At 43.4% G+C, this 16328-nt stretch overlaps 1 protein-coding gene across 1 annotated transcript in view; it reads left to right on the top strand.

The window, feature by feature from the left end:
- The window catches only part of PRR12 (proline rich 12), a 514104-nt gene extending 501486 nt beyond the window's left edge, over nucleotides 1–12618 (top strand). The window contains exons 13-14 of the mRNA XM_086930126.1: nucleotides 2780–2875; nucleotides 10527–12618. Of these exons, the coding sequence (XP_086786252.1) occupies nucleotides 2780–2875; nucleotides 10527–10667 (237 nt within the window). The 3' untranslated portion in view covers nucleotides 10668–12618. The remainder of the gene's footprint in view (nucleotides 1–2779; nucleotides 2876–10526) is intronic.
- Nucleotides 12619–16328: the final 3710 nt, after the last annotated feature.

Here is a 16328-nt window from a genome sequence, read left to right on the forward strand (position 1 = left end):
CAGTGGGAGAGGTGATGGCGAATCCTGCCGCCCACTGGCCTCTGGTGGCCCTGAAAGGTCAGACTAGGAAGGTTTGGAGGCTGCTGCAGGAGGGGTATGGGTGGACTGACCCCAGTCTTGCATTGCTGGGTCCCACGTCCGCGGCCACGCATAGACTGGGTAGCTTGCGTGGTCTTGGGTGGAACATGTTGGGGCACCCCTTTGAAAGGGGCGAAAGGTAGACTGCCTAGGGCGAGAGGTTGCTGCGAGGCACAAGGATCTGGCCGTATCCCTAGAGTCCTTGAAGCGTTCAAGCGCTGAGTCCGCCTTGTCACCAAACAGGCGACGGACCTCAAAGGGCATGTCCAAAAGGGTGGATTGGACATCCCCAGAAAAGCCAGACATCCTCAACCAGGCGTAGAGCCTCAGGGCTACAGACATGGAAACCGTTCTACCCAGAGAGTCAGTGGTATCCAGCCCACACACACATGGTGAACTTTGCTGGGTCTTGACCCTCAGCAACTGCGTGGGTGAGCACGGCCCGGGCCTCCTCCGGGCACTGTGGCAGCACTTTCGCAACTGTATCCCACACTGTGTGGGTATAACACCCCAAGGGGCATGCAGTGTACACCAACCGCAGCACTAAGCTTGCAGATGAAAACCTCTTGGGGGCACAACCGGCATCGGTGATTCGTCACTGGAATCGGTGCCGGGGAAGGTACCGTGAGGTCAACTGGCCTCAATCTGGATCCAGACCTGGATCCTTGGGGGAGCCAATGGCGCTAGGGCCGGAGCCACTGGCATCAAAGGCGCTGGGCCCCCAGCCGAGACCGTGGGGCCCAGCGAAGAGAACGATGAAGAGAGACGATGCTTCTTCGCCGCCTTCTTGTGCTTCAATTTACACGACTCCGCGACCGGTCCTACGACCTTCTTCTCGACAGGGACCTTGAACGACGCGGAGCAGACCGCCGGGCCTCCAAAAGCTTTCAAGACTGATCCCGCTAAGACTTCGGGTTCATGGCCCTGCAGTTGGATCACGACTTTGGGTCAGGGTCGCGCTGCAGACACCAAAGAAACACGAGGTGCGGTTCGTGACCGGCATCAGCTTGTGACAGGAGTCACAAGGCTTGAAGCCAGTCTGACGATGTGACATCCCTCGTGTACCAGGAGTCGAAGACTCGAAAAAGATGTTAACAAAAAGTGGAAAAAGTTTAGTTAAAAAATGATTAAGGGGCACGGTCTCTCCGGATCTGCGCTGGCTGGCACGGAAATTTAAAGAACTGACGTTAGCACGCAGGGGCGGAGTCTAAGTACACCTCATGACTTCATCCTGGCGACCACGATACCGACGACGGACACAGAGTCAACCGATGCCACCAGCCAATGCATAGGGATACTGCTATGAAAAACAAATCCCCCGGATTCAGTCTGATGCCTGGGGGTAATTCTAAGGTAAGGAGTCTATAACTACAGTCTCTTTCAGATTCAAGAAACAGTGTAGCAAAAAAATCTTTACAACTAATCATAAAAAGATTACTAGGTTGCTACTCAGGTCTCAAAACAAGGAATGTAACTCGGATACCCCTCTTTAGCAGCCATGCAAACAAGATGCACTGCATGAACGCTTAGGCCTAAATGTTAAAGCCTGCTGGCTTAGAAAAAGTAATATTACAGGCAACAAAACAAGCCACTCAACCAAAGTACTACTAGCAAAGAGGGTTCAAACCCATCAGTGGAAGACAGTCTCGCCAGAAACAGCCTTATCGAAAGTGAAGACCCACAAGTAGAATATGTTATGGCAGCAGCAGGAAAGCCTGCAGCTGGAGGTAGACTAGAAGCCCCTTCTTTCTTCTCTCGTTTGCGATCCTTGTCAGACTATGCGTCTCAAATCATCTACGAGTGACAAAACATTACAAAAGACAAATGGGAGCTTAATATTAAATAAATTGCCATGCTTTGAGATTCAAGACTCCTCTTCTCACTGTTCCAGCAAAGCAGAGGAATTGACCCTGCTCCACCAAAGCTCCATAACGGAAGAGCTCAGCAGTTGTCTAATAAATAAGTGCTTTGGCACAATAGACACACTTTCCTACTTTCATAACCTTTCAGCAAACTTCATTGTGTCAGCTGTACTATATGAGATATGTAACTGTGTATGAACATGGTCTATATGTTTGTAAGAACAAAATTAATAGACATTTATTAAAAATAAAAAACTTTCAGCAAACTTCATTATGACCCAGAATAAAATCTTTTTTTAGTAGATAAAACTTAATTTGTGGAATTATGTTTTATGTTTGATCGTTTTGATTGCAGCTTCATGACCTGCAGAATACATGAGGCCTACCTGAATAAGCTCTGTTGGAACATAATAATGATCAAGGAGGTTAATTGCAGTATGTGTTAAGGCAGGATGTCTCAACCATTTCAGACTGTGCATTCAGCACAGTCTGAATAAATCCTTCTTCCCAACAAAATACATACTTGCGGTTCATGCAGCCTTTTTGCAATAAACAGGGATTATTGCTGTTGTCAATGATAATATTAAGAGGTGTAAGGGGGCGATCAGACCTCAGTTATGCGAATAATTTCATATCCATATTTCCTTATTAACAACACATGCAAGAATAGTTTCACCTTGTCACTGTGTGTTAGATTTGCCACGGGTGGTGCCTGCCCCTGGTGATTCCCCCCAAATGCTAGTAGTAGAGGGTGCTTAACAGAATGCTGAGGTTTTAAACAGAATCATGGAAAAATTATTTGTGTCTAGCTTCAAGGTATTTTTATTGTTTTTTTTCAGGAATACAGGGTGGAGGCTGAGAAGATACCTTTTTACACTCTGTACCATTCTTTGCATCACTACAAATATCACACCTTCCTTCGCTGCAAGCAAGAGGTGAGTATCTACAGTAACCACGTTTTTTTACATAGCTTGTTTCCTGAAGTACCAGCTTTTAGTAAATTCTTGTACACAATGTCATTTTGTATAATTCTGGGTACAGTTCTTCCTACAAGATTTAACTCTCTTTTTCTTCAGGAGGCACTGCCTGTACATGTAAGAGGCTTTGATAATCGCAGAGAGCAATATGTTAAGTATTTTCTCTTGCAGAGATAGAGCTGAAAGTCAGGGCAGAGGTGAATTGGTAGCTTTGCATGTGTTTGTGTTTAAACATCTGCACTTACCCGCATGTCTGTATGACTGCTACTTCGAGTCCGGGAATAGGAGAATGGGTTGCTTTAGTACATCTGAGATAGCTTAGGGTCCTTCACAGCCGTATTGCCGCATTATAGTAGTGTGCGCTGTGAATCCCAGTACTGCAGTAGCTGAGGGTGCTGCAGGTCAGTATTGAATAGTGTGTTTTTCCAGTATTTGGGTATCTTTCTAATATTCATTCAATCCTCGTCATCGAAGTGGGAGTCCCATGATACATTAAAAGCAGTAAGTAATGACTTTAACGTTAAAGTTAATAGAGAAAAAACATTCACTTTAATATCTTGTCCTAGTAAAAAAAAGAAAATCCAGCCAATCAGGCGACAGCACCCTCTAAAACCCTCTCCACAAAGGCCCAGGCTCTCAGATTTTTTACCGCATGTCGTGTGAAGGGATTCTCCCTTAGCTCTGCTCAGTACTTTCTTTTTTGGCCTACTGAATGTTTTCCTTCTTCAAATCAGCATATGTTCTACAAAGAGGTCTCTTTGCACTCCTGTGGGAAACTCAGACTTCACTCGGATGATCCCCAGAAGAAGCGTATCTACTGCCTTCACCCTGATCATCAGGTGAGAGACTGTAAGATCTGCAGAACCTTCTCTCAAAAAACTTTGTGAGACAGAGAGGGACGTCTCCTTCTGTGGCTACAGAAGTTGAAAAATAAGGACAATCCTCTGTCTGGTGACGATAGTGATTCCTCCTTCAAAACTACTGTTCTAAAAAGAGGGCTAGTGAGGGGGAGTTGGTGTCTCCTAAGGTTGTTATGATGCTGATCTAAGGTGCCATTCTTTAAAATCTGATGACCAGCCCTCCTCATCTAAAAAGGAGTCTGCCTATCACAAAGGTCATTCTGTGCCCTCCACTCCTTCTACAGTCTCATCCAAAGTCAAGGCAACGTCCAGGTCTCTACTGGAGATGTTTTTGCGGCTGTCGGCATCTCTGAAAAACAAAAATCTCTTGTCGACGGAGGCTCCATCAACGGAGCCGAAGCCTATGAACACGGACCTGCGTAGACTATCTTCGTTGACCTCAAAACTGTTGGCTCAAGAACCGTCGACAAAACTTTGTCTACGACATCCTTTTCGACGGTTTGTTTGACATCTCCATTGTTATCACCGTCTATGAATTTTCCCTGTAACTCAGGATAATGGTTCCGATTCTGTATCTACGAAGAGGCAAATTGCCCAGGGCACTGTTTTATCGGTTACAGTTCCCCAGTCTAAAAGAAGAGCTTCACAAGAAGTGATTTTACCTATACAAACCTCTTCTAGTAAGGTATCCCCCTGTCCTCCAGAAGAACATTTTGATTATGTAGATAAGGATGAGGATTCATATTTGGTGTGGATCACAGTCCTTCAGACCTTCAAGTAAAATGCCAGGAGGATGATGATGATGAGTTTGTCTACTATCCTCAGGACCCCAACCAGGATACACAAAGGGAAGAAATCATTCAAATGCCTGTTTCCCTGACCATCAAATCTACAGCATATGGTGGAAGATTACTACCGCAGATTCCCTCCTTCAGAACCAGCTACTTCAGTTCCTCAAAATCCTACTGTGCAGCCTTCCTTGATAAGATTACCCCCCTCCCCATTCTTTCTCCACCACCTCTAGCACCGCAACCACAGGGTGAGGACAGGCCCGGACTGGCCATAGCGGGCACCAGGCAATCCCCCGGTGCGCCGGACGGATGGGTGCCGGTTTTGGGCCTCTAGGGGCCGTTTTTGTTACGGGGACGTTTTTGCAGCATAGCTGCAAAATCGTCCCTGTAACAAAAACTGCAGAAAACCGGCCCTGGCAAAGAGCACGGCGGCACCCCCAAACCCCGTGGGGGCGGGTGGGGGGGAGCCGAGCACTTTGCCTGGGCCGGTTTACGTTCCCAGTGCAGCCCTGGGTGAGGAGCATCATTCTACTGATAAGAGAGAGGAGGGTGAGCTGGATGAGGTGTCACTACCTAACTAGTGGAATGACTATCAAATACAAACACCATATCCTTCCACCCCACCTCCCGTGGATGCGCCAACCGAAGATATAGAGGCTTTTCATACCCTTATGAAAAGAGCGGCAAAGAGATTTCAGCTTCCCATGGTCACCAAACAAGCGGATTGTTTCTTTTATGATTTTAAGGAACAGACTAAAAGACTGATTCGTTCAAACCCCATAGTGGATTTTATATGGGAGGAAGACCTAAAGGTAATGAGAACACCAGCTTCAATTCCAGCAGTCTTGACTAAGTTGGAGAAGAAGTATAAGTTGCCGGACAACTCGCCTGCCTTAGAGGACAACCTAACCCTGATTCTGTGATTTCTCAGGAGCCCAACGTCGTGCAAGAAATCCTGCTTCACCTCTGTCTGCCCCTCCTGATAGAGACGGAAGGCGTCTTGACTCTATTGGTAAAAAATTCTCCACTATGGCAGCAACCACTGTTAGAGTGGCCAACTCTCTTGACATGCTGGGTAGATACGACCGCCAAATGTGGTCGGACATTTTAACGTTCATTGAAATGTGCTTGAGGACTCGAAGGCAGAAGATAGGAGAACTCTACAGGAGGGGGAGAGAATCTTGGTGGAGATTTTGGACTGCGCTGTAGATGTTTTGTCAACAGGTTTCAGATAATTGTCTGGGGCGGCAGTCCAAATACGACAGGGTTGTTTAAGAGCTACTTCATTCCGCCAAGAAGTACAAAGATCATTGTATGCTTTACGATGGAGAATCCTTATTTGGCCATCACATTGATGAAGCACTGCAAGCGATTAAGAAAGATATAGATTCTGCAAAGGCATTAGGCACCCTGCAGTTTAGGAAGCATCTTTTTTGTGAAGCAAGAGGACGTGGCTCGTGTTCCTTTCGGGGAGGTTATAATCAGTACAAACAGTTCCAACCTTATATGGGGCAATCCCGATATGCATCAACACAACATCAGCAGTCATACAAGCAACCTCCTGCTGCTTCCTACAAGCACTATAGAGGAAAGACCGCCTTCAGAGGAAGAGTGAGCACCAGGAAACAGTGACAAACGCCCAGTGCCTGCCACAATCCCCACCAATCCTCTAAAAATTGGTGGAAGATTTTACTGTTTACTCCCCAAATGATCTACAGTAACAACAAACAAATGGGTTTTAAATATAGTCTCCAAAGATCCAACATTGGAATTTTAGACGATCCCTCCAAATTGCCCACTCGAGGTCTTCCGCCTTCTCATCTAACGGAATTACTTTCTCAGATAAGGGTAATGTTGCACAAGGGAGCGATCACAGTGGTAGCATGTGCACAGGAGGAGCAGGATTTTGTTCAAGATTTTTCCTCATAAGAACAAAATTGGGATAATGGCGCCCCATTTAGGAACTACGTTGCCTCAATAAATTCCTGAAAAAACAAATCTTTCGTATGTTATCTCTTCAGGAGGTGCTTCAATAAGTGAATCAAGGAGATTCCATGACTACCTTACGCCTTCAAGACGCCTATTTTCATATCCCAATTCTCACCTAGCACAGGAAATTATTACATTGTAGAGTGGCTGGCATAGACAACCAATTCCGGTCCTTCCATTTGGTCTTCCTTCGGCACCTCTAGTGTTCACCAAGGTCCTAGTACCGGTGGCCGCCCGTCTAAGACAGGCAGGGATTCAAATCTTCCAATACCTGGACGATTATCTCATAAAAGCAAAATCCTTTGCAGTGGCAAGCAGTAACACTCAGAGATGCCTCTCTTTTTTCCAGTCCTTGGGGCTGTCCATTAATGTTCCAAAGTCTCAGCGAAATCCCTCGAGGGTCAGAACGTTTCCAGGAGCAACCTTGGACACTCACCAGCCAAAAGTCTTTGCCTCGCAGGAAAAGGCAAGAGAAGATTTGCAGAGTCACAAAAAGTCAGTCTCAGTACGGAAGTACAAAATGCGTCTGGGAATGTTGTCTTCCTGCATTCCATTCATTCCCAGCTTCCACTTGCGGATGAGGCCCTTGCAGGTAAACTAGACAGCCAGTGGGTACAGAACTCACGTCCTTTGAGGATATTAGAAGAATAACACCAAAGAAAAGGAGGTGCTTCAATGGTGGACTCTCATCCTGAACATACCCACAGGTCAATCATTCATAATAGAATCTCCGAAATACATAATTACGACTAACGCCTCCTTCGAAAGTTGGGGAGCACATCTGGAGGATCTGACTGTCAAGGGTAAATGAAACGGCCAGCCACGGTCCCTACACATCAATCTGTTTGAACTAAAATCAATTTTCCTGGCCCTGAAGCCCTTTCTTTCAAAAATCTCAGGCGCATCAGTTTTAATTCGGACAGACTATACAACAAATATGCATTACCTAAACAAACAAGGGGGGGTCCAGGTCCAGCTCAACTATACTATCTCTGCAAGCCCAGCAAATTTGAGATTGGGCAATTCAGCACCAGATAATATAAACAGCATGACATGTTCCAGGGGTGGCCTATATCATGGCAGATTCCCTGAGCAGATCCATCTCAGCCAACCATGAACTCCACCACCAGACTTTGTTTCGCCTCTTTCTATCATGGGGTGAACTGAAATTAGATTGCAACCAGTCAGAACCGCAAATACATATTCTTCGCCAGTTGGCTACCCCAAGAGGGATCATGCAGGAATGTGTTTTTGATAAATTGGTCAAAGATTTATTCTTATGCTTTTCCTCCGATTTCTCTAATTCCAAATGTGCTCCAGACGATGAGGAAGGAACCTTGCTGAATATTACTCATAGCACCCAGGCGGCCTCCCCATTTCTGGTTCGCAGAGCTTCTCCTTCTATCGGAGTCCAAACCCATTCTGTTTCGTTCAATACTGAACTTGTTAATGACAAATCAAGGCCAAGTCTGCCATCCAGACCCAACATCTCTTCGATTGTCGGCTTGGCTTCTGAACACTGAGTTCGCCGATCTAGCCATCCCAGCTGACTGTCGGAAGGTCCTTGCAAATGCTAGAGCTCCTTCCACTTTGCCATTGGTGTGCAAGCTCCATGGTACATCCTATCCAATCTCCTCTTGAGTAGTTACTACCTTTTTACCTGCAGCTGGCTAAGTCTGGTCTCTCCCATTCGTCCATTAAAGTTTTCCTCACTGCAATATCCATATTTCAGCGACATAATGGGTCACAGTAGCTTTGGTCATCAAGAATTATGAAACAATTTCTAAAAGGCTTGTTTAGAATGTTCCCACCAATAAGTCGCCCACCTCCGCCTCTGCATCTCAACATTGTGTTGGCACAACTTATGAAAGTGCCATTTGAGCCGATTCATAGAGTGGACCTCAAATATATCACATGGAAAACGTATCTTCTGCTGGCTCTTACGTCAGCTAGACGAGTAAGCGGCATACAAGCTTTCACTATTCGTCATCCTTTCCTTCAGTTTACAAGGGACTCGGTTGTACTTTGTACCAATCCTACCTTCATACCTAAGGTCCCATCTGATTTTCATTTAAATGAACCAGTCATATTGAAAACTTTTTTCCGAAATCCGCTAACACCAGCGGAAAGATCTTTACACTCCCTGGATCTAAAGAGGTATATAAAATACTATATGCGGAAGACCCCAGCATCCTCAAAAGTAATCAGCTTTTTGTGGCATATGGGAACATCAAGAAGGGATATCCTGTTACTAAACAAACTATGTGGGATCTCATCAGCTATACAGTTCTGTTATCAGGAAGCAGGCAAACCACTATCTTCAACAGTGAAAGCTCAGTCTACGAGAGCTGTTCCTCTTCGACAGCCCTCTTTGCCGGTGTGCCTATAAAACAGATTTGCAGAGCAGCAACCTGGTCCATGAGGCACATATTTACAAAGCATTACTGTTTGGAAGCCACAAGTAATGCTGACACAGCAGTGGGACAAGCGGTTCGCTGTGATTTTTTTTCAATAAGGTGAGCCTCTCTCCTTCCCACCTTCCTATATGTCTTGACTATTGCTTCTACTTTATTGATAATTGATTTAAGTTTGTTTTTATCGTATATACATGGTTATGTACACTTGTATATTTAAATACATATATGCAAGCGAATGTATGTATATATATATATATATATATGTATGTATATATATATATATATATATATATATATATATATATATATATATATATATATATATATATTCCAACAAAAGTCCAGCCTTGCTTCCGATTGCTTCCACCAGATGGGGTGGGTGCTGACAGGCAGGAGCTGGACCCGCTGTAATATTTAAACTGCCTCGCACTGCCAGAGCGCAAGAATAGTCGCACTCAGGATTTGCAATTAAAGAGTAGTTAGTATTTATTGACTTGACGCGTTTCGACAGCACAGACTTTTTGCCAAAGACCATGCTGTCGAAACCTGTCAAGTCAATAAATACTACTCCTTAATTGCAAATCCTGAGTGCGACTATTCTTGCGCTCTGGCAGAGCGGGGCGATTTAAAAAAATATGTATTAGTGATGCATTTTACTAAGTACGGGATTACATATTTATTTTTGCTGAATGCTTATATCAGCAGACATACCTATAATACTGCTGCGGTCTGTTCGGATTCAAGCATGTGAATCTATGAAAGATACTCCAATACTGTAGAGGAAAATAAGTTACTTACTGGAGAACCACAGTTTACAGGTATTGGTATCTTGCATAGATTCACATGCGACCCACCCTCCTCCCAATAGAGGCTCCCCCGTTATTTTTATATGCTTAAATTCCACTTGTGCTCTAAAATCTGAGAGCCTAGAGAGGGTTCTAGAGGGTGCTGTCGCCTGATTGGCTGGAATTTGGACCATTCATAATGACTAGAACGAGGTAATGTTTTTTCTCTATTAACTTTAATGGTAAAGTCATTACTTTCTGCTTTTAATGTACCATGGGACTCCCTCTTCAAAGACCGGGAATAATTCAAGCATGTGAATCTATGAAAGATACCAATCCCGGAGACCCACAATTTACAGGTAAGTAACTTATTTTCCTGTGCACCATACTACAGGAATAGCAGTGTCTGCTACAGGTATTAAAGTGTAATGGTAGCATAATATGAGCATACAGGATTATCTGAAGATGCTTAGGGCAGGATTGCGATACAATGACAGAGATTTGTGCGATTCCAAATACTAGAATAGCTGAAGATGCTGCACCTCTTGTTTGAGGAAAAGTGGCATAGGAGATTGTGGGGTCTTGGTGCTGGAATACTAAGGAGTGCCTCAGCGTCAGGATAGAAGTGAATTAGCAGAGCAGGGTGTTGATCTCTGACTAAAAACAGAGCAGGTGCCCGAGTAGGATAGAGGCTGAAAGCTTTCAGACAAGACTGAATCAGAAATGACGAAGCATTTCACGGCTATGTAACCCTCTTTTTTTCACAGACTAATGCGATAGAAGCGCAGGATGACGACCTGGGGCAGGAAGAAGTAGTCCAGCAGTGTATGAGGAATCAGCCCTGGCTGGAAAAACTCTTCAACTCCTTCACTGATCTTCTGACACAAGCGCAGAACAAGTGTGTGTGACATGGGGAGCACAGGAGCCAAGTGCAAACAAATAGACTGAAAAAAAACAAAAGATACACCAGAGACGATGCCGCTGAGAGAGGAGGAAGAAATAAAAGGTCCTACTCCTCGACTTCCCATGGCGCCAAGGATGGACAGTGGCGGTCTACGTGTCGGCTGTTGGGGTAGCGCAAATCAGAGCACTGTGCGCTGACATTGCTGGATATATCTGAGGGCATTTACATTGAACCAACTCTTTCTTTTGACTCGGATGCTTCACAGGAGGTTGACTATTCTCTCCCAATCTTTTCCATGACTGCCTCTCCCGCTTTCCCTTTTATACCCTCCACCGCCTATACAACCTCACTTAACGAGTCTCGAGTGAGTGGAAAATCAATTGTTTGGTGTAAGTTTTTTGTCTTTCTACCCCCTTGCCCATTGTTTCACAATCCCGTTGAACTAATACTGGATGTGACATGGCATCCATCTGGCCCAGAGCAGAAGGAGCAGCATATTAACTGTGGCTTCACTATTTATTTGTGTGCGTGTGTGTATGTATGTGTATGTGTGAAAGAGAGAGACTGACTCTTGAGTGGGGGGGCCACCACAATGGTGAAAAGGTGAAGGAATGGTAATGGGGAAAGAAAGTACAGCAAGTCATTCTGGATTAACAGTGTCAAGTGATGACAGTGCAAGGGAGGGAACTGAACAAGTGGCACTTTCTGCTGCATATTGTAGAGAAGGGAGGTCAGATCAAGAGGGAGCATAGGAAACGTGGAAAGAAGTGAAGCCAATTTCACCCCATTTAGATATATCTCCTCTTCCTTCAACTGAACAATGTCATGGCGTACTTCTGTCCAGCAGTAAAAAGCTGGTTATATTAAACTTTTATTTTTGTGGGTCTGAGCGAGGGCTGTTCAAGTTACAAGACAGGCTCTGGAAAAATGATCCGCTCGTCTAGAGCACAAATGATAGCGCATCTCAAGCTCTAACATGGGTATCTAAGCTGCTTTGTCGTGCTCAAAGTTGCAGAGGGCCATTCAAGAAGATGTCGAGGCCTGGGAATAGCGACAGGCAACAATGACCAGTCTTCGCTTATTACAAGAAGATGTTGTGGGGCTCGGTTCAGCGCAGAGAAGTAGAACTTGCCTCAGTATATATTGAATGAGAGGGGCCAGCTAAGAGGGAATGGCCAGCAGTCAGGCAAAAAAGTACATATCAAACTCAAATGAGCGTTCTGTAGTTAGAAGAACCTTGATGAGAAATTAATTTCCATGACTAGGACAGTGGGAAACGATGACCGGTCTTGATAAAGAAATCATAAACTTGTTATTTCAATGAAGGAAGGCTAAAGGATGTATGGAGAGATACTTATGGGATGCACTCAGGCTAGGTCATAGTGAGGGAGGGCAACTCAATCAAGAATGTTTTGTGGGATGGGGGCCAGAGCATCTCCAAGCACTTACACACCAAGAATGTGATATTACAGAACGAACAATCCACGAATTACATGCATACATTTACATACATGACCCCAAAAAATGCTTTTCTTATAGACTGGTTGTCTAACCCATATCTACAGAGTTACTGTCACCAGATGTACATAACAATTTGCATATAGACAGAGAATACAAGACAAAGCGGCAAATAAATACAATATTGTAATATCTTATAGGAAATTATTTTTGAGCAGCTTATTTGAACAGGGCAAGTCGAAGCAAACTTCCAGGATCTGATGGGCTCTGGAAGAATACGACTCCTTTACAGTTTAACAATATGAGGATGCTGTTGACAGTAAACGCCCAGGATTAGTCACTGGAATGCCTGGTAATCTAAAGAAGGACTACATGAAACATATTAAGAGAATATGCAGGTGGCAGTAGGTCAGTTTGCAGAGTAGCTTCAATATGTACCTTATACAAAAGAGTGGCTGATTGGTAGCTCTAACATACATCATTCAAAAAAGATAAAACATCATATAAAAATAGTGCATTTCACAGAAAGATTGTAAGACGTACTGACCTGTGTAACAAAGCACAGTACTAGTCTCAGATTTCACAGTATCTTGGTAGCATTTCCTATGTATAATGCTTGCTTGGTGCTGTGAACTTAGCATTGTGTCTTACAATTGGCATGCCTAAGTGTCTCTGGCTCTGTGAACCACAAGAAGAAAGATGGCATTCTTATTGCTAGACCTTTTTGTAAATTCAGTAAACAAATTCTGTAGGTTATTCAATCTAGGGAAATTTGCTGGGCAGTCCGTAAAGAAGACTTTTAACCAAATTATATCCTTGATAAGTCTTGATAAAAACAGTTGGAAGTCACATACCTTCCCATGCTACTTTAGCCTTGTACATTCGAAGAGGGTCCTTTGAAGAGCAGAATAGAGGCAAGGTTGTAACCAGTGTCCTTTCCTTCCAGACAAATAATCTCCAAGAGTAGGTCCTGTAATCTTTAGGGAAGTCATCAACATTCTGACCGTCAGAGATGCATAGGAAGCTGCTATTCTTTTATTCCAAGTTTTTAACGAGAAAGTCTTTCAGATCCATGAAGGAATGCCACAGGTCAGTCTTACACTGCCCACCTGGGAAGCTCACATCTCTCTGGACATGGGTCATGCCACACAGTAGAAGTAAGTTAGTATTTATTTATTAACTTAATGCTGAAGTGTCTCCGAGGGGCATGGGCCGCTAATTATATGGGATACTTTGTAGTATAACCAAGATCCCGAACAAGAGTATTGAATTTTTAACAGTTTTATTAATCACAAAAAATAATGTCCGATCACCAGAAACACTAATTTCCAAAGTAAGATCCAATATGGGTTTATTTTACTTAAAACATTTTTGGAGTAGAACCAGATTGAAATGAAACTTTCAAGTGTACATCAATAATTTACATACACTGTGCATTTGACACTGGTCTTGCGTTGAGACGGGCAGCCACATTCAGTGGGTGAACGGTCTTCGTTGAGCCCATCGGAAGCGTGCTCTTTGGGGTGGGGGCTTGCTGCCTGATTCTGAACATCAAAAATGGATCTTTTTGTTTGTGTGGAAAAAGAAAAGTGGCTGTTCCAGCATTTCTTATCCACGTCTTAAAGGTCCCAGTTAAAGTCGTGTAAGCACGTGCTATCTGAATAGGCCTCTAAACATTTCTGCACATTGTGGGGTAGACTTGTACATTCTATAATTTCTCAGAGTCTGAAAAAAGCACTTGCTGCGTCCAACCCCTAACCTTTTTGCCAAAGCTTTGTTAATCCAAAATGAATACGCTTGTAAAATAGGTTTGAGAGCTGGAGGACGTGTGTAGCAGGTGAATGTGGTGATCTTTTCTCCCGTGTTATGATGTAGGTCTACAAAGTGTAAAGAATGTTGCTGAGGATGTGCACAGAGGTGTCTGATATGCTGCCGTGGTTATCAAGTTAAGGGGTTCAAGATACAACCATGAGTTTGCACAGAGGGATTCAGAATGCAGCTAAAACTGCAGATTAGTTCAGGATGCTACAAGGCAGTGCATGGTGGTACTAAGTAAGCCTCATTAGATGCTGTGCACAGAGCAGGTCAAGATGCTGCAGAGAACTGTTCAAGGCTGAGCACTGGGAGGTGCTAATATTAGTCTTCGCACATTGTTTCTGATATATTTTGTACCGCTAGAAACATTGCTCAGTTTAATTCGGGATGCCAGGATTCAAAACTGGTAGCAAAAGAACAGAACCAACTTGTTGCTCCTTCACTACCTTGCTCTTGCGCCCTATCCCCCGCTCTTCACTTGTATTGCATTGGCATGTTCTGCTGTACCTTTCCCCATTTTCAGAGGTATATTTTATCAAATGGAAAAAAATCTAATATTTTTAAAGTGCAGCAGGCGCATTCTTAAACAACAGGAAAGAAAAAAAACGGTAGCAAGACTCATCTTATTATCATAGGGAACGCACATCAGAAACAAGGTTAGTTGTAATTTTTTTAAGCTATCACTTTTTCATTTACACATTACACATCTTCGTTTGTAATTTTTGTCCAAGTAAAGTTTTTGTATGCTCAAATACAAAAGCGTTCCCTCTCGAGATAGCTCACACTATTTCAAGGCACAAGGATGGAGAAAATGGTTAACTAGAAAGTGACAGATGGGAGATAACTTCTGTTTATCATTTATTTTGCTCCGTTTTTTCAAAAAATAAAAATCTTTTTATTGTATATATTGTACAGAGGAGGGTTGGGTGGGGGAGTCTATGTACCATATTGTATTTGACTCTTTAACTGAAGAAGAGAATGATAAATGAAATTTGCCTAGGTGTGAAGCGTTCAGTTTGACTGGACGCCAACTAGTATTTTTGTTCATAACAGGGAAAGGGAAAAAAGCTGAATATGGTGCTTTTTTGTCAGAGGCACCAGCTGAATTTTCCCTTTGTCCTTCTGAGTTTTTACATGACTGTTGTACTGTTCTTAAAAAAACAAAATGAACAAAAAAAGTATTCAATTCCTATTTAGGTTTGCGCTTGTTAAGCACCTTTCCATCCTTTATCACCAGTTAGCCCCTGCCCCTGTTCCACCCTAACTCGTATGCCACGTACACAGGAACATCATTTGAAACCGGAAAAGAGAAAGAAGAGTGTTCCCGTCAACTTATGAGTTTGCGCAAAGGAAAGACAAAATGTCAATGGGCTTCAAGCAATAATTTCTTCTACAAATCTGCAATTGTTCTACCCTGACCCGTTTCTGATCAGACACACCAGTCAAGAGACCAAATTAGACAACTGTATGATCAAAAATTTGTGCCTGTTACACAATCATTGCGGTTTATTGAAAATTGTTGCCCCCTCCGTAACTAACAGCTTTCCAAATGTCTCTTGTGTGTTCGAGAGCTCAAAGTATCTTTCCTTTAGAATGATTCACGTGTTTTGGAAGCTGGACAGGTTGATGCATAATTTCTGCTGAGAATGTGCTGCTCATCTGTTAAATATTGGGAGGTGTTCCTCAATCAGTGTAGATCCATAGTTCATCATTATGAATTCTGATTGGTTTCCTGCTTTGGTTGAAGGTGTGACGCAATAATCTAAGTCATGTGGGTGAATATTTCAGACAATTATGATGACAAATATTTATGTCCTCCAGCTTAGATACCCAATGTTCATATGCTTGGAGTGCTTTTCCATTATTCGAAAGTCTGGATACTGTTTGGCAACTGGGAGTTTTAAACATATGAGGCCGGAGGAACTTTTTCACACTGGAGTGGCTCTTGTGACAGGCAAATAGATTTTTTTGCATCATGTCTACATGACTACATCCCTTACTTATTCATATGTCAAGAGTAGTGTGGGCTTTTCAATGGAAAGTTGCTTCTGCACTCTCCCTCCGTGACTGATGCACACACTCCTTGATCCACTAATATTAGAGAGAATTACTTATGTTTATTATTTCCCAGGCACGATTTTTGTAACATTTCTACTCCTGTGGTTTTGGTCCTTTTGGAAACATGTAAAATGGCCCCTGTCGGCCAATCAACCCTATAATTTGCACATACCGTGATTACCCTTTAGGGAAATTCGCATAGCTGGCTCACTAGGATAAGAGTTTTGTTAAGAATCCATTCATTAAAAAGCACAATGTACAAGGCTGGCTTGTACTAAAGGTAGCAATTCAGTAGTTTTTTTGGCTTACTTTATAATGTAAGAACAGGAGAGTA

Source organism: Lissotriton vulgaris, chromosome 7 (assembly GCF_964263255.1).
Source record: "Lissotriton vulgaris chromosome 7, aLisVul1.2, whole genome shotgun sequence".
In the NCBI taxonomy this organism is placed as follows: domain Eukaryota; kingdom Metazoa; phylum Chordata; class Amphibia; order Caudata; family Salamandridae; genus Lissotriton; species Lissotriton vulgaris.